The sequence below is a fragment of the Leuciscus leuciscus genome (assembly GCF_965113295.1).
Source record: "Leuciscus leuciscus genome assembly, chromosome: 1".
NCBI classification, from domain to species: domain Eukaryota; kingdom Metazoa; phylum Chordata; class Actinopteri; order Cypriniformes; family Leuciscidae; genus Leuciscus; species Leuciscus leuciscus.
Genome location: NC_138725.1, coordinates 72,642,323 through 72,661,798, shown reverse-complemented (window position 1 = coordinate 72,661,798; position 19,476 = coordinate 72,642,323). Strand labels below are relative to the sequence as shown.

The 19,476-nt window shown below is 40.0% G+C and overlaps 2 protein-coding genes and 1 long non-coding RNA gene across 3 annotated transcripts in view; 1 reads left to right on the top strand and 2 right to left on the bottom strand.

Annotated features, from left to right (window-relative positions):
• Positions 1–19,476, bottom strand: part of LOC309512741 — a 334,001-nt gene that overhangs the window by 98,769 nt on the left and 215,756 nt on the right. The gene's annotated exons all lie outside the window — the stretch shown is intronic.
• Positions 13,228–16,547, top strand: LOC309476873 (uncharacterized protein; the record flags this gene model as incomplete). Its single annotated transcript, XM_082140013.1, has 4 exons — positions 13,228–14,792; positions 14,926–14,994; positions 15,283–15,379; positions 15,595–16,547. The coding sequence occupies exons 1-4, from the start codon at positions 14,784–14,786 to the stop codon at positions 16,545–16,547; spliced, it is 1,128 nt and encodes a 375-aa protein (XP_081996139.1). The 5' UTR covers positions 13,228–14,783.
• Positions 16,955–18,076, bottom strand: LOC309511785 (uncharacterized protein). Its single transcript, XM_082187126.1, has 2 exons — positions 17,316–18,076; positions 16,955–17,175 (listed from the first exon to the last, which is right to left on the bottom strand). The coding sequence occupies exons 1-2, from the start codon at positions 17,929–17,931 to the stop codon at positions 16,958–16,960; spliced, it is 834 nt and encodes a 277-aa protein (XP_082043252.1). The 5' UTR covers positions 17,932–18,076; the 3' UTR covers positions 16,955–16,957.

The window sequence follows — 19,476 nt, the reverse complement described above, 5'->3', positions numbered from 1 at the left end:
CTTTCCTTTAAAACAGTAATTCCTTTAAATATGTAAAATGTGGCACTGGAGACACAATTTTAGCACTTTCCATAATGAAAAATGTTATCATTAACTGCTACTGCCTCAGACCGGAGCTGTTTGTTTATCTTTTTTTATTTGTTTATTTCTTAATACAATTAATTTTCTTGGATCCATTTCAATCCCAATAGATTTTCACACTTTCCTAGAGGGTTTGTATGGCTCAAACCTTCTGACTGTGAAATGTTTGCAGCAGTGCGGCTATGTCTTGAAAGCATTTCATGGTGTGATGTCTGTTGCTGTGGGGTTCCTTGTGAAAAAGAAAAACACTTTAGCATACTTTTAAAAAGAGTACTTTTTATGGTATACTTTAAAAGAATATACCTGAGTGCAATGTAATATTGAGTAACACAGTTAAAATTATAATAAAGAACTTTACATGTGCTTTAGTATGTTAAGTCAACACATCAAGATAAGTGTACTTATTTAAAGCATGACAAAAGATTATTATAAACAATGATTTAAAATGAACTTTTCATTCAAAATTATTACAGAGTGCAATTTGTAACACTTGAATGTGCTTAGAAACTTAGGGTTTTGTATTGTATTGCACAAAAAATACTGAGTGATATTAATTATTGACAACATGTACTTACTAGGGTTAAAATGATTTATGCATAATTTTCTGTTTCCTACAGTAAGTACACACAACATTTGTAACAAGGACACTGTAAAATAAAGTGTTACCAAACATAGCTTCTTGTATAGTACAAACAGCTTTTCTAGTCCACACATACGCCTGGAGTTTTCATCTCATGAGAATGTACATCATTTTAAAATAGTTATTTTTTATTATCAAAAGTACTATTCATTTCTTTGTGGAAAACTTTTTTTCATTTTTTTTTTTTAAATGAGGATAAAATTATGTGTACCAAATGTGAGCTTTGAGTGATGACAAAACCTTGAACAAATGAAGCTCTTCTGAGAGTTACTGAGTTTTCTGTGGGCCTGTGTAGATTAATCTGTTCAGATTTAGCATTTCCTGCAGTCATTTATCATCTGGAAAGGAGTTTGCGATGCTTTCCTAAGTGTGATAAATCCACAAACGCTCCAGATTCACCAAACATTGTCTTTATCACAATTGCTTGGTTTTACCCGTGATGTCCTCGACCTCTGCAAGAGGCTGGCGCTGATTTCGTGGAAATCTGAGTGTATTTTCATAGCAGGACAACCCATAGCGAGCTATTTTTCCTTAGCGGGTCCTGGAGGGACACGTCCATGCTGACTGTGTGTTTTTGAAGGCTAATTTTAAGTCCCAGAAGCTTTGCTCTGCTTTGATCCACTGCAGAACATTAAAGTAAGACTAACTGCGAAGCTAGAAGACTTATCAAATGAATGAGCTGTGATTATTAAAGGGAATATGTCGTTAATGTTATGAAGCCGATATTATGATTGAAAAAGCTTACTTACGGTGATATAAACAGAAGTGAGAAGACCGATTGACCTATCCGGTAGTCTAAGGAAATGTGTGTGCAGGTTTCTGTCCTGGGCTTGACTAACTGTTGAGAAATGGCTGCCTGTGCTTCTGCCTGACCTGAATTAATATGGAGCAGCGCTGCTGGCATGACTCCCGGATCATGGGAAAATTGTGTAAGACCTGTGTAGGATCTTCCCTGTGGTGCCAGCTGATGCCTCGTGGCTCGCCTTACTATATTTGCATCATCAGGCTTTTGGGGTCAGTTTATACCAGTAAAAACGATTACAACAACACAACGCACGCAGTGTTGAACCAAGCAAAGCAGCATAAAATGAATAATCATTACAGAAGCAAAAATGGGAGCTGGGATCTGTTGTGTAATGGCTTCAGCGTGCAAATAACCCAACGTTTTCTTCTTCCTTGATTTGTATACACATTATATGCATGCCAGAAATCATAAATATTCATATACACCACACGTGTACACTGGTTTTACATGTTTGGAACGTTTACTGTATTATAGCCTACATGTCACATTACAATTTCGAATTACACAAAATGTTCAAATGCATGTGCATTTTTATATTTATATTTATATTTTTATTTAAATTCATGTTTCTGATTATTGTCATGTTTTTGGTCTAATCGGTGAACTTGAAGCACATGCTAATTGCATTGCACCAAAAATGTATTTCACAGATGTGTAAAGAGTGAATTCACATTATAGAAGACATCAGGTGTGTTGCTTGTCATTAACGTTGTTAAATCTTTGTCATTTTAGTACTTGAATGTTTCCTTTCCCTATATTGTGTCTGTATGGAATAGGATTGTAAAGGGGATATTCACATTATAAAAGACTGCTTTGTCTGCCTTTTATCAGTAAATAAAGAGTTGACCCATCTGTTAATATCCATATATTTATTACACCAAAAACCTCAGTGCAGACAACACCACTTACCCAGGCTTGGCGGAAAAAGCCTGTGGTGAAATTTCTGCAGAATGATATGTCGTTGCTTCTTGCACAGTTTGATCCGAAAAGAATGTCAATCTGGCAACGTTTTATTGTGTGTTTTGTTGTTTGTATCATGGTAGTCCGGAAATGAAATGTTCAGTAAGTGGCGCCAAAAGATCAATGTTTGAAAATAACCACCTACTCTAAACTTCAACATTAACCTAACTAATAGTGTTAAAGGGGTCATATAATGGTACATGCACTTTTACAAGTTGATTGTTCTGAAATGTGTGTTGGCAGTGCCTGTACACAACCATCATAAAATTATAAAAATCCATCCAGTGTTTTTTTTTAAAATCTTCTTTTATGTTTCCCCTCAACTCAAATCAAGCTGTTCGATTTTGTGACGTCACAAAATCAACGCCCCTCCCACTATTGTTGATTGACAGTAGCGTTTCAACACAGCCCCGCCCTCGCTCGTGAGCGAGCTGTCAATCATAGCCTGCGCGGACCGGCGCGGTCATTGTTGATAGCTGGAGCACTGTCTATGAGCAGAATGGCGTCTAAGCGATTGTGGTGTTCTGTTCTTGGGTGTAATAAGGAACACAGCATCATTTTGATGTTCCTAAATCCGAACTGCTGAAGACGCAGTGGCTGAGTTTGTTTTCAAAGGGAATATTCCCCACGATCAACGTCAATGCTTTCATGTTTGCGCGAATCCTTTCACACACCAGACTGCTTTACAAACGAGGGTCAGTATAAAGCTGGTTTTGCTAAGAAGCTGCTCCTGAAAAAAGGATCGGTACCAACTATTCGTGTTCCTGCTGCACCTCCATAAGCTTTATATTAATCTTTATATTAATCTTTGCAAATCGCTTGCACGCTTCACGATGAATGCAGCTATTTTTACACTCAGGGTACATTACGGCATGTACGACGTTCTCAATATAATTAATAATCCCACGTTTATAATGAACAACGCGTTATGGTTATTGTGTTATTGTGTTACAAACGGTGTCCGCACAGAACAGAGGGGCGGGGTGAGCAAAGCTCATTATCATTTAAAGACACATGCACTTGAACGTCGTGCTGAAAACAGAGCTGTTTTTGAGCAGGTAAAATGAGTGTTTTCTTACAATACTAATGAGAATTTTTAATTAAAGTATATTATAAACTTTTAATTTAGACCCTAAAGAATCATATTAGCTTGTACAAAAATGGCATTATATGACCCCTTTAACAAAAACAAATACATTTATGACGCAACCATGTCATTTTAGCTGCTTCTATAAATCTTTGAGGTATTTTATCATGACTCGTGCAATGCTGTACCAGGTGAGCTACCGAGCAAGTTTACTATGTCAGAAAAGCCGCACTATGTGATGCAAACATCAAAATGTATTCGTTTGCAAATCATGCACTATGGTAAAAGTGTTTTAAAGTCATAACATAGTATCATGCATGGAACAGTGCAAAAATAAATCTTTATTAGCATGTTCCCGTACTGTTCTCGTATTTGTGTGAAAAGGAATACAAGTTGTTGGTTTTTTACTGCCATTCGTGTTTATTTTGTGTGTATGTAGGTAGTCTACCCTTTTTAGAGTTTCTCCAAAGAGCCAATGTTTTACAGAAGCCTCCTTTAAAATATAAGTGTGTCAAACCTATTTCATGTGCAGCTATTTTTTTTCCGATTATTCTTAGGCTACTTTAAATCGACCACAATATGCCCACAAAGCAGTAAAATAAAAATAAAAATGGGAAGAACAAAGTATTTGTTTATCAAAGCATGCATTAGGTAATGATTTCCATGGTTAAGGGATGTTGAAGCGAAATCTCTAAAAATCCCCAAATCCTGGGCCTGATCCATAAAAATGAAAAAAAGTTATGAAACAACTGGGAGAAAAAAAAAAGTGATCTCAGCTCTCTTTGTGACTTCAATCATTCATACAGTATATAATTTTAGGTCCCATGTCGCCTCAGCATCTCTCAGCCCTGATCACACAGAGCTCTCAACTTCAAATAGTACAATATGCAAATATAGTAACTGAGTTGATGCTGCTTTACATATGACCCTTTAGGCTACAAGCTATGAATGGATTTTGATGTTTGTTCTGTGTGAGGACATGCAAGGTCTTTTGTTATCTAAATAGATTAGATTTATTGGACTTTTACTTTTTTTTTTTTTTTTTACAAGTAGAGTTTTATGCATATAAAGAGAGCCGTGTTGTTTGCAACCTCAACTGAGTTTCAAATCATGTACAGATTTGTCAATTACGAGGTCTTATTTCAGTTAAGATGCTGTTAGAACAGATTATTAGAGAGCCCGATTTCACCTCCGGAGACCAAAAGTACAAGAGTGTCAGCAGTATATGCAGAGGTAATGTGATTTTCTTCTGAATATCTATTTGCCTACTTAAGCTGAAGAGAAGGTCCTTAAAGTGTCCTTGTTTGGAGTTTTCCTGAGGGCCTTCTGTCTTCTGCCCAGAACATGGAGTGGATTGTCAAGAGCTGGCATGATGCCCTGCATCGGAAACAAATTTCCCCTTTTGGAGTGAAATCAATTATTCATGAAGTTTGCATGAAGCATTGAGAATGAGCGCAGCAGTGAAGGGGAGATGAGAGGAGAGGAAATGGGTTTATGGATTGTGTTGATTGAGAGGTTTTTTTTTGTGTGTGTGTGTGTACCAGCACTGACAGGATTCGATACGGACAAAACAATATTGCTTGACCATACTATTTCTTCAACTATGGGCATTTGGACCCTGCAGACCTTTAGAAAATACTGTAAACTCACTAGTTTATTCAATTTGTATTGAATTCTGCCATTTTTATAAAGGAACAAATGTCATTTCCACCAAATCTCAAAACATTCTTTTGTAGAACATGAATGAATGAATGAATGAATGAGACATTTATATAGCGCTTTTTATATGTACTACTGTACACCCAAAGCGCTTTACAATCATACCATTGATCTCTCCTCAACACCACCAGTGTGAGCATCCACTGGGATGAAGCGACGACAGCCACAGTACAACAGCGCCAGTGCGCTCACACACACCATCTATAGGTGGAGAGAGAGAGAGTGATAGAGCCAATTCAGTGGATTGGGAGGCCATGATTGGCAAGGGCCGATGGAGGGAATGTGGCCAGGACACCGGGGTTACACCCCTACTCTTTACGAGAAGTGCCATGGGATTTTTAATGACCACAGAGAGTCAGGACCTTGGTTTTACGTCTCATCCGATGGACGGTGCTCTTTGACAGTATAGTGTCCCCGTCACTATACTGTGGCGTTAGGACCCACACAGACCACAGGGTGAGCGCCCCCTACTGGCCTCACTAGCACCTCTTCCGGCAGAAACCTGGTTTTCCCAGGAGGTCTCCCATCTATTTACTGACCAGGCTCAACCCTGCTTAGCTTCAGTGGGCGACCAGTCTTGGGCTACAGGGTGATATGACTGCTGGCAGTCTTGGTAAATCATGATGACTGACAACATCAGTCTTGCTAAGGCTATCTTCATAGGTAGAATATTATGTTTCCCAAATGCACCCTTGTGAAAAAGCAGTACACTGTAGCATACTTGTAAAAAGAGTACAGCAAACTGCATGGAAATTGCAATTAAATGACTGTTATATTTTAAATGTATATTTAATGCAATTACTTTGACACAGTTAAGACTTAAGAATATCTTTAAGTGTTATTTCGTAATTATACCTTTGAAAGCGTACTGCCAAAAGTACAGACAAGCATTTATGATGTTTGTCATTTCTGTTAAAACACATTTGTAATGAAGTTGCAGTTTATTACATTTAAAATATATTAACTTTAATTGTAAACTTTGAATACATAACTTTGAATAACACACGACAGTATAATCAAGTCCCTTTCAAGGAAAGTCTGTTCACTCAGTGGCCATATTTAGAGAATGAATGAACAGAATGAGATCATTTCACCCAACATGGTAAACCTATGTATGGGCTCAGTCTGTGGTCACGTGAAAAAGGAAGCAGCGACTGGCTTGATGGCACTATACAATGGGGAAAAAACACATGAAAACGTCTATAGCTACGCAACAGTCAGTACGATTGACTTGGAAATTGGCATGCAGTTTCTTTTTCCAAGGTGCCGTGATTGTCTATGAGGACATTCGCGTATCTTGAAAAACATGGCCGCCACCGGCCAATGAATTTTGAGCACCTGTTAGACAAGGTTAATGAAGGCCGACCAGAACCAAATTCACTGGGCCTTTTTGACACATGGCCCTTGAGGTCTGTGAAAAATTGAAAAGAAATCGGGCATCAGAAGGTGCCATCGCATTTTTCCAGCACGTTGATTGTCGGGTATATTACGTGATTTTTCACACATGCACATGATTTTCATACCAAATGATAAAACTCCTCATTCTGAACAACTTTGCCTTTAGGACCATTGCTGTCAATAAAATCGTTTATTATAAATCGATTTATAAATCGACTATTTGAAAAACCTACTTTCGCAAAATAGTCCTACGTTTTTCAGCTCTGGACTCTCTAGGTCAATAATTATATATAATATAATATATATATATAAAAATTGTGAACCTTAGTATTTGGAGAGCTATAACAGGTTAATTTAGCAACAGCCATGTCCAAATGTACACAACAGCCTATAATTCCTAAACAAAAACTCAGAACTTCACGAAATTAGGTGAGCACATGAAACATGATTCAAAATAAGCATGCAAACATTTATGGAGATCGGGCAGTAGATGGAGCTATAACAGTTTCAAAGGTTTCAAATACACATTATTTCTGTAGTAAATGACCTGAAATTGCAGAAAGTGGTCTTCTTTACAGGTATTTACAGGCTAGCTATATAATATGTAATATCTTATAATTGCGTCTTAAAGCACTTGAGCCCCGATAATTCTGCTTGCAGCTATATTTAATATTGTATCATCTGTAAGTACAGGGTTATAATTTTATTTATTTTTTATACTTTTAAGATTTGAAGTGCACTATAAGTGCACATTCAATACAATGAACTGCACTTATTTTCCACAAGGTAGGGCTGGGCGATATGGCCTAAAAAAAATCCCAGATTTTTTCACAAAAAAATCCGATTTAAGATTTAAATAGATTTTTTTTATACTTTCCCCTAAAATCAATCTGCAGATGACAAAGAAATTGTTCAAAACAAGTTTTAACTTTATTTTGTTTTGATTTTCCCTTCTGGGATTTGATCTGGATGCCCAAAAAACAAAACAAAAAACAAGATGGCAGGCCCTGCCATTGTAAACAGTGAAAATGTAACATAACATAAAATGTAACATAACATAAAACATCAAATTATGTGACTCTTTTTGATAGGTTTTCTTTAAACACAAGTTTAACATCTTGCTATTCAGTAGATAGGAGGTAGTTCTGATGAAGTGCAAACAAAACATTCAACAGCATTAAACATCAGTGCATGAGAGTATAAAGTGCTTATTTGTTATGCTGTTTTTAGTTTGAACATCCTTTCTTTTTTTCTAAATCACACAACTCTGTTGTGGCGGGGTAAAATGACACCCCTTCCAGCTCCCTAGCGATCCTTTGGCGTGCACTGTTATATAGCTGAGGCAAGGCAACTTCAGACAAATATTTGCAGCTTGGTAGCACATACCTGGGGTCCAAAACTTTCAGCATGTGAATAAACCCCGGCTTTTCCACAGTATGTATGGGCACCATATCTTTTTCAATATACATTGCGACTGCATTCGTGATCGCTTTGTAAATGTTTGTAAGACTGTAGGTTGGTTTTTGGCGTGCCTGTGCTTGTGTCTTGTTCATTTTGCAGGGCACAACATCTCTCCCCCTCGGCAGCATGCCTCTGTTTGAAGTGCTGCAGTAAATTGGTCGTACTGCTACCTTTGCTAGCAACAGACTTCAACCACACTTTGCAGCGGGGTGTTGTTTGTTCTGCATCTGACGCCACAAAACCGAACCAATTCCAAATTACGGATGACACTGTGCTTTTCTTGGGAATGAGTTCTTCCCTGCTCGCTGCCATGTTGTTTGTGTATTTCTATGGCAAATGCGCGGGGGGAGGGCTGAGCCCATTCGGAACTACGGGAGCCCAGAGAGGAGCGTCGCCGGATGTTATAGAGAAAAACGATTTTCATTCAAACAAGTCGACGTAAACTACGCGTTCGAGTAAATCAATGAAATCGATTTATCGCCCAGCTCTACCACAAGAGTACACATCATTTGACAAAACTAGAAAACAATAGCTCTTTCTCAAACTTCCATCAACTGAAATTGATTTTGTGCCAGTCTTTTTCACTTTAGACATTAAAAGGTAGACCATCCAACCCTTGAAGTAACCAATGAAAATCTGATGAGATTCAGTCAATCAGAAATGGTTTCTCAATCTTAATCTCATGAACCACTGACACCATCACCATCTTCTATAAGAAGAATCATCATACAGAAGATCAGAAACATCTCAGTATAATACAAGTATTTTGCCTGGATTGCTGTAAACCAGCTTTCATGCAGCTGCCTACCACAGTCAATTCACTCAGGTGTACTGGGTTCAGATTATATGACTAAATCATCTGTAACGATTTATGGGGAGTAGAAACGATTTAGAATAACCTTTCTGTGGTTCCTCTGGGAAATTCACTGCTTCTCTCAAGCTGTTCTCATGGGCAATCAGGACACTGATAAAGCTGGGGATGAAAAGGGTTCATCAAGAAGCAGATGATGCATCATGACATATTGATATACTCTCACTCTCCTAATAAATTTAGATGCATTGTCCTCCCACATGTTCGAAGTGTTCTTTTGTTGCCTGAAATATCATCCATTCCCTTCATTATCACTCTTGACCCAGAAAGGTTATCTGTGGGGATGTCTCTATATCAGTGGTTCTCAACCTTTTTTGGGCCGGCGCCCCCTATCCATTATCCAGGTCCCTTACCGCTCGATTGCGCTCCCGTAGCGTCTGTCGTTGCTATGCAACCATGAACTGTGCTCTCCATGACATGATGACGAGGAAGTATCAGCAAAGGATTAATTGATTTCTAGCCCTTGCATTAGCTTTAGGCTGCTACTAGATATATTTATGGAGATGAGAAATAAATCATGGAGAGCTGTTCGGCCGAGTTTTCGATGTTGTTACGGAAAGGCCGAAGCTGATCGGTTGTTTTTGTCACATGACCTGCTGTGCGCTTGCCATTCTGAAAAGTTGAGATGTTTTCAACCGACCGCATTGCTTCTATTATGAATAACGAATTTTCACGCGCATGAAACGCGATATGTGAACGGCCCCGCCCTGACTGGTTAGAGTCGGGAGTCAGCACTCGGCACCACTGCGGAGTAGCACTGTACCTGCACAGTACCAAGATGCCTGCAATTTTGTTTATTTACCGCTAGAGCGCCGAAAGTTACGGACTGCAGCTTTCATATATAATTAAAAAGCATGTCACTAAAAGCCAAATAACAGATTTGATTTGACTGAACAGTGGGAATATAATTCCCATAAGTAGAAATTAGCATATAAAATGCAACGGTTACAAATTTGACTTTAAAAATTGAATTAACAGCAGCTGTGCCGTGAACAGCCAGTCAGCAAAAAATAAGCATTCTTATAAACAATTTTCAACGGAGAACATTAACAGGGAAAAAGCTGAATATTTGAACTTTCGAATTCGAACTTTCAAAATTGATTTGAAACTCAGTGTGAGCCCTGTGCTTGTTGTTTTTCTGCGAGTTGCAGAGATAGTTTCAGCCATGGTGCGCCTGCCCTGAGGCATGCAAGTCCAAGCGATTGCGGTACTTGTTGTACTGCATGTGGATGACCTGGCTGAATCCCTGCTCAACGAGATATCGAGATATGTTGTTGGAAAAGCAAGAATCAGCAGCCTGATCTTTTGCCAGAGAGCCGGATACCACTGGGCATATTTGACCCACATGCTGGACCAGCCAGAGGATGCGGAAAAATAGCCTGGGCTTCGTCGTCGCACTGGATGTCGACAAGATGCTCCTGAATAGCGGGCTCACATTCCATCACATCCGTTTGAAAGGGCTGCACAACCCAACTGGGAACATCAAGGTTAAGGAGGTCTCTGAAGCGGATCTCCATGTCGCCCTTAACCATCCTCAGGTGGTCAGTGTAAACTAGGAGGAGGTCATCGGTAAGAGCCTCAGACACCTGTAATGAGTATTATTTTACAGTTCAATTGTTCTCTTATCTCCATGAATATTTTTCGTCTGAATTTGAATGTTGTTTTATTGCTTATTATTCTACTAAAATGTTTATTTATATTTATAAGATAATGTGTGCTATAGGTGGGTCTGTATTTCCAGACTCAATATAATCACTCGAAATAATAAACAGTACAATGGTATTCATGGAAATAAAATATATTAGGCCAATTATAATAATTGTGGGCCTGTTATATCTATTTAGTGTTGTTTCTGAAAAAAAGGTCACCTTGGCCAGCTGTGGGAAATAGCAAACTGCCTCCTGCCTATAATCTTCTAACAAGAATAAACTTATTGTTTTTAAAAATTATTATTGTATTATTAATTATTTGTAACTATCTTGAAACTATCCAAACAGCGTTTCGCGCTCAGATGTGACAGCGGAATGAATACATTACCAAAATGTGATTACAGAATATATTTAAATGATCCATCAAATTGTCATTTTCCCCTAATAGTCTTGCGAGTTAACAATAATGCCTGACCAGTAAATTACTTGGTGAACAAATTTTAAAAAAATTCGCATTAGGCATTGGCATTAGTTAATGCCTAAAAATGTAAAAGTTTTAAATTAATTTTAAAATTCATCTCCGGACTGAATGGGAACATGATTTATTGAAAATATTTCAGTCATTACCTTTTTAATGGCTTGTCAACTTTCTATTCCTCCGCTGCGTCGCTAGATTGTTGTCAATGACTGTATCTCACCCTTGTATCTCACCCTTGAGACGCCCTCAGACCAGATCACTGCTGCCCTTTGTGTTGGACCTGGTGCTGAAATCTATTCATAGCAGGCTAAACGGATCCAAGCTTCCAGCTACTGGCACATCCAACCCAATCTCACAGGAAATGTTTTACAAGGTGGCGATTTTGAATGAATTCATACATTCTTTTTTTTTTTTTTTTTTTTTTAAGTAGCATGAAGGTCCACAAACATAACCATCAATGGGGCGTAAGCAGTGCGAATTCATATGAATTAGTCCTCAATTTGCCAAAACATAAATAGTTATATGAGATTGTGTTGGCACATCTTACCTGAATAAGTTGTAGAGTCGTTGCAAAAAGAAACGATACATAGCTTACATGTCGCATTGAACTGGCAGATTTTAGAATGTTCTAGGCGATTATTTTGCAAGTATTTACATGTTTAATCTTGTCTTGTCTGGATCTTTTACAGTAAACTAGTGAACGTCCCCCCATGAACACCTGAACGCCCCCCCCTTTCAAAAATCTTGCTTCCAACCCCCGTTGTTCTCTGAATGCCCCCGTTGAGAACGACTACTCTATATGGATCAGGCTCAATGTCAATAAAAACCTCGTCAGTTTCCTCCATTTGCCCCCTTATTCTACTGGCCCACTTTAAGATGTTGGTGTTTACTTATACTGATCATGCATTTTTTTGTGGGTCACCACTGGAAAAGCAGCCAGGATATACGGCGGTCATTATGCATTCTAATCAGGTGCTGTGGTGGCAGAAAGGAGATGGAAATTTATATCCCATCATAGTTCAACCAGCCTTTGCACAGACTGTACAGGCCCATTGGTCAGCCAGGAAAAAAAAAACGGGCATGCTTTTCTGGGAAGGGCCTCTTTAATATGCAAGATTTAGAATTAGCAGTCATGAAGCTGGTTTTCTATGCATGCCTTAACAAGCAGCTGTTGATCTGGCAAGCATGCACGGCTGTATTTTGGGGGCATTTGAGTTTGTTAGCTGCATGGCTGCAAGCCGGGGTTGGATGCTTCATTTGCTGGTGAAACTTGTGGATCTGCTCCAAAATGTGCTATACTAGGAAACTCACTCACTTCTGTTCTGCTCGTTGCCTCCAGCTTGTAGCATCCACTGCAGACTCATTACAATCCACCCACAAGCAGAGGAGATAGAAACGGCAAGGGTTTGGAGCAAATATAAGCTTTTCTCCATAACCTAGTGAGCAGCGTCTTCGAAGAGAGCTTAGAAACTCATTAGCGACCAAATCTGGAATGCTCTGCAAGGCAGAAATTATCTGCACAGCACAAACAGGGCTTTGGGTAGTATAGTTCTTCACAAGGAATTTGGCTATTCGGCACCATATTTGAATAATTCAGTGATTTATTTGATTTTTAATCCAAAATTAATCAAAATTTTTTATCTTTGTAATCTTTAGTCAGAATCTGAAAATTTGATTCCCCTCTGGAATGCCGTTCTTTCTCTTATGACGTCATTTTGAAAGCTTGGTCTGAACATCCTTAACCACCTCCAACCATCTAGAGATGGTGAGGAGGAGCAATAAAATCAAGCCCTGTTCTTTACTTTTTTATCTCATTTAATAATAAGTTTAACTCAAAAATATTTCTGTCATGACAACTCTCGGAGTGATTGGCATGGTAATGGATATGACTATGTTGTATGTCTGGTCTTGGCAGACGCTGATGCTGCTGCTGTACAATATAGCGTTCATGAATTACCCGTAGCAGATCTATACAGGTGGAGCTGGGGAAGGTGGAGGGTTTCTGAAAGTGTGCTGCACTGCTAAGGTAAAAGCTACCCAAGTATAGGCCATTATCACGCTGATACGTAGTACTTCCGCATTCGGTGATCTTTGTGCACTGCCACTTCCGGTGAATCACTCATCACTCTGGCGAACCCACAATGGACGACCCTAAGTTTACGTATACTGCATCCCTGGTAAATTTACCCAAAATAACTTTTTCTGACGTACATCGACTAACTGAACAACACTCCATCACAGCCCGCTCCAAAGTGGACAAGGGATACAGTTTCTTTTTCGAGAACTTCATCTACGACTACGAAGGTGAGTGGCTACTAGCTAGCTAACATAACATTACATTAGCTAGGTAGGTTAGCTTATGCTAACGTCAGTTTGGCGTCAGCTCAGATGTTCGTATGGTTATAAGGTGTTTAACCTACGTTAAACCCAACTAAAGTAAGATTATTCACAGGCTGAGTCAATACTACGGAGTCCGGGAAGTCCCCGCTACAATTGAGAATCACTTTAGGAATGCAGACGCAGTTAAGACAATTTTATGTATTCCACTTAATACACAATAAAACAATATACAATAAGATTCGTTAACAACGTATACCTCCTGGAGTTCTTCTAAAATGAGGGCGAGCCACAAATCCGTGAGTACAGTTTACAAACCCGTGGGAACGGATTGCGAAAGCGTGGGCACGGTTTATGAATTTGTGGGTAACGTACAGATTGCAAAAACTGAAGGCACGGTTTACAAAACCTGAGAGCGCGGATTATAAACTCGTGGGTTCGGTTTATTAATCCGTGGGCACGATTTGTTAAACCAAGGGAACAGTTTGATAATTCGTGAGTACGGTTTATAAACTGAGCGGACAGATTTTAAGACCGTCGCCACGGATTTTTTTTTCTCTGACAGGTGACTTCCCGGGCTCCGTACTATTCACCCATTTCATTTGTATTCTGATAGGAAGAACGTTATCCTCTATCTCTGTCAGTGTCAGCTAGCTAACATCAACATACGAGTGTCCCTTTTGCTACAAAGAACAATCCACAGTATATGCATTAATTATAGTTTTGTCTACCAGTGTCCAACATCATTGGCAGGGCGGTGGTTGTCAGGTCTAGGTGTTACAGGTCGATGAGGAAGCGAGAACAGCCCCATTATTTGAAGGTTTTTTTAGGAAGCTAAGGCATAATGGCAAGAAGTTTAACCCCTTACACTGTTACCTGTTTACATTAAGTCAGTCAACAGCCATGTGCAATAAATTGCTATACCTTTGTGACATACGTACGGTATGCAAAATATCAATATCATGATAATGTAACTTTGCATTTAAATTCTTTAATATCCTGTTTGTTGAATCCAACATGTTAATGGTGTAAGGGGTTAACTACTCTACTGCGGTTGCAGTTTTCCTAGGATTTTTGGTTAATTGAAATGCTCTTCCTTACATTTCTATATCATTTGCAGCAAGATTTTCATTTTAGTTTAACTTTATCAACTAAAATTATTAGTGTTGTGTCTTTAATGTAGATTGTTTTCCAAGCTGATGCAGCCGAACTTCAAGAAACCTCATGCAGCTGTACAGCAGGCAAGGTTCTGTGCAACCATCTAGTGGCCTTGTTGTTCCAGAGTGCCCATTACAGCATGTTGCAGGTAAGAGCTGTGGTCTGGGATGATGTTTACATGGGCAGGTTGATTGGAGTGACACTGGTTCTAGAGGTCTACCTTTGACTGTTAACAAGCACATCCTCAATCCCGGTTTGCTGTTCTATCTCTTGTTTTGAAGGTGAGAGCTGTACCACCACCTGTGGCCTGCACAGGCTCTCTGCAAACATGGCATCGACCAAGGACAAAGGTAAGATTGTAGCCGCGTGGAGCTGCACCGCATTGAATAGACTTCCAGTCTATTTTTCAGCCGTGGCGTGAGCTGCCCCGCGTGCCACCCTTCGCTCCACGAGCAGTGTGTCCCAAACGTTACACCTGGGACACACTGTTCACGGAGCGAAGCGTGGTGCGCGTGGCAGCTCACGCCACGGCTGAAAAATAGACTGGAAGTCTATTCAGTGCGGTGCAGCGCGTGGGGCAAGATACTGTCAAGCAAGATACTATTACAATCATGGCTACTTGTTAATATCATTCCCAGGGGATCCATGCAGAGCCGGTTCAGGACTTGGTTGTTAGGAGACCAAAGCCATCCGCCAGGAGTGTATGCAAATCAACACTCTATCAAGCATACACAGGTAATGTTACTACTGTAACTAATATCATACTGTTGGCTGCCGTATAATACATAATTGTATCTTGCCACTTTTATACACATAGATTATGTAGCAAATATAACACTGCAGTGAGCAAATCTCCAGAAAGACTCTTGACATCAGAATTGAAAACCAAAACAAGCTGCAAGAGATGTGTGGATAATTTAACTCTTACTGTTTTTAATTTTACGTTTCAGGATCCCTCCCTGACCCGCAAGTCTTGTCTCTTGGGAAAGGACTGAAAAACCTCAGGCCGCAACCACTAATATCCTCAGTGCTGCATGGCTTGTCTCAACTCTCCATGGTCGACTCCAGGTTCGGACCTGTGCCGCGAGGTTCACCCCTGTCCTACCAGTGTCCTCCTGTGGTCAAACGCGGAAATTATGTCCAACACCCAGATACACCAACATTCCCTAAACTGCCTTTAGAGGGGTCAACATTTCCCACTACTTTTCCAAACTTTGACCCAAACTCCCAACAGTTTCTCCATTTTGACATCTTAACTGTGACACACGAGATGGCAGCTGAGAGAGAGGAGCAGACACGTGAGCAGTCTGAGTGCCCATTATGGCAAGCTTTACGCAAGCCTAGAGTGACAGCTAGTAGGTTCTATGAGGTTAGCCATGTGAAAGGGCCATCTTCTGGCCAGACCCTGGCAGGGCGGATACTTAAGGGAGTAGGCCAAACTCCCGCCATGAAGAGGGGCCTTGAACGCGAGCCACAGGTGCTGGAACAATATTCAAAACATTTTAATGTAAATGTCTCACGCTGTGGATTTGTTATCCATCCTGATGCTCCTCACCTCGGGGCTAGCCCCGATGCAAGGGTATATGACCCTAGTGCCATTCCCTGTTTTGGGCTTGCTGAAGTTAAATGCCCAGACATCTCTAGCATTTCTGAGGCAGGACATGTAAAAATGGTGAATGGTCAGGCAAAACTGAAGCAGAATCATAAATACCACTGGCAGGTTCAAGGTCAATTGGCAGTAACTGGATTGAGTTGGTGTGATTTTATAACAGACACTGAGGGAGACTTCACCGTTGAAAGAGTCTGGAGGGATGATGAAATGATAAAAGAGATGAAAAAGAAGGTGGACCTGTACTTCTTTGGTACGTATATGAATGTGTATCTTCAGCAGAAAGTGAAATGAACAATGAATAAAGGAACTGAATTGATTTTATTAATTCCCTTTTTCTGAGTACATTATTTACATTATTTTGAATACTTTCAGGACAGACTGACATTTAGAATTGATTATAGAGGAATGACTTCTCATTAAATTATATACATCTCATTCAATTATATACATCTCATTCAATTATATACATCTCATTAAATTATATACATCTCATTAAATTGTATACATCTCATTAAATTGTATACATCTCATTCAATTATATACATCTCATTAAATTGTATACATCTTATTCAATTATATACATCTCATTAAATTGTATACATCTCATTCAATTATATACATCTCATTCAATTATATACATCTCATTCAATTATATACAATGTTTTCAGTATACAGTTAAATGCATGTGATCGGGGGAAACACTATTCAACAGGGATGTAGCCTTTTAAATCAAGTGGTCCCTGGAAGTTGGTCATCACACAGCAGACGGTCCACAGCTGGTTGACTGTCCCAGACAAGGTTAGAGGAACAGTGTGTTGCCAGATGCGGTATTCCTTGACTCTGCGTATTGCTCTTTCCACGAGGATTCGAAGTCGGGCGATTGCTTGTGTTTTTAGAGCATCCTCTTTGGTGAACTGCGCTGTGGTTAGAGATGAAATAAGTTAATTTCTATTATTTCAGTGAGTGCCTCAGTCCTTTATAAACATTTGTCTGCACATCTTAATGATTATCATTTTGGTCACAGTTTTAATTTGAAATGTTCATTCCTTTCATGCCTACCTGTCATCTTGAAGGGTGGTATAATCAGCGTTGCCCCACGGTCAGCTAGCAGCTTCTCGATGGTGAAACCCTTGTCTGCCATGCAGCCATCTCCTGGCTCCAGTAAGTCGAGCAGTCCACTTCGTTCAGTCAGCTCTCGGTCAGAGATGGAGCCGGTGAAGAGACTTGACACAAAAGTCACAGCACCACATGGGGCAATCCCAATTAATCCCTTAAAGGTCGTCGTGTTTTTGTACGATGAGAAAACCTCTGACTGGAGAGTGAGGGATGATGGATTCTGGCATCGCACCTCGGTGCAGTCGATGATTACCCGAACATCTGGACTGTACTGCACAAATTTGCTTGGCATGGTGTTCTTGACTTGCTGTTTACTCATCCAGATGGGAAGGGAGCCAAGGAGCAGGTAAAGGTAGTTGGCCCACGTTATAACAACACGTGAGACAGTGGACACACTGACCTGAAACATGTCAGCCAGCACCTTCTCTTGCAGGCCTGCAGCAACTCGACAGCAGAAAAGAAAAAACTCATCAACCAGTTGCAGTCTACGCGTTGGACTGGGAGAAAGCGGTTCAAATGTTTGTCCCTTTTTCTGAGCTTTCGACCAATAAACCACCATGGAGGCAGATGGTTGAATAGCCTCCCAGAAGTAACAAAAAACATCTCTTGAAGTGAATCTTGTGTAAAAAAGGATGTCCTTGTCTGAGACACAAAATCGGTGAAAAAGCACTTGACTCACTTTCAGCTGTGACAGCTCTGTTGTCAGCTCCTTGACTTCGTCTTCCAATTGCTGTATGCGTGCAGCAGCAGCATCCAGTGCACCTGTATGAGACACAAAAATAAACGTTAAAATACTCAACAAATGTTTACTTCATCCCAATTACAAGCAATATAAACTGCATATATGGTTAATATTTGAAGAGTTCAGATGCAAAAGCCTCTAAGTGCCATCTGAAATGTTCTTCTAGAATAATAATTTTTATGAAGCTCGTATATTTAAGTTCAGTAATTTTCACTTAAATGGCAATGAAAATGAATTGCCATTTAAGTGAAATAACTGAACTTAAATAAGCTTGATAAAAATTATCATTCTAGAAGAAAATTTCAGATGGCACTTAGAGGCTTTTGCATCTGAACTCTTCATTTTCTCTTTACCTTTGTTAGATCACATTTAAGAATTACAACCCTGTGCGGGAACGGCAGGTGTATAAACACAAAACTCACTCTTGCACTCACACAAAATCTCTCTCAAACGTACGTACACACTCACGCGCACGCGCACACACACACACACACACACACACACGGATATGTGGTTTACGGGGACTTTCCATAGGCGTTATGGTTTTTCTAATGTACAAACTGTATAATCTATCACCCTACAAACCCTACCCCTAAACCTACCAATCAGAGAAAACTTTTGGCCTTTTTGGATTTCAAAAAACACCATTTAGTTTTTTTTTTTTAAGCCGTTTGGTTTATGAGGACACAGATGTCCTCATAAACCACATTTCAGAACACAAGCAAGGCGGCAAACAAGGACATACCTGGTTTAGGAGCAGAACCGTAATCATGTTCAGTCATCACCACCGAAGCTGCGACCTCCTCCATCGCCTCTTCCTCACATGGAAGGGACTGCTCCAGAGGAAGGGCTGGGCAAATGTCATGGCCTAAGCGAGTTGATGCTCTTTTATAAGCGGACTCCCTTCTTGGAGTCCCTTCTCCCCAGTTGTTCCACTGGAAACGGGAGGGCACAGACCCGATTTTCAGACGCTTGATGCGACCCCGGTTGGTAAAGTTAGCCATGTCAGCTAACGCTAGCCTGCTATCGTTAGTGTAGTAGTCTGATTCACTAAAGTGCCGGCTACAAACAAACGTGCTACCTTGTTTTATTTTAAAGTTTGGCCCTTCATCCCGACGAACCACTTTAATCCACTTCTTCCTTAGACTCAATTCAGTCGGGAATCCATGAAAACTTAAGTAGGGTTGGCGTTGTTTGTTTGATTTACAAAGTGGAACAGAGCAGTGACATCTAGCCTTCGTTTCAGCCATTGTTGAACTGCGCCGGAAGTGGATATGCACAGAGTTGACAAATCCCGCCCATGAAACCCGGAAGCGTGATAATCCCCTATTTGAAGGTTGTGCAGCGAGCTCATTGGTTACT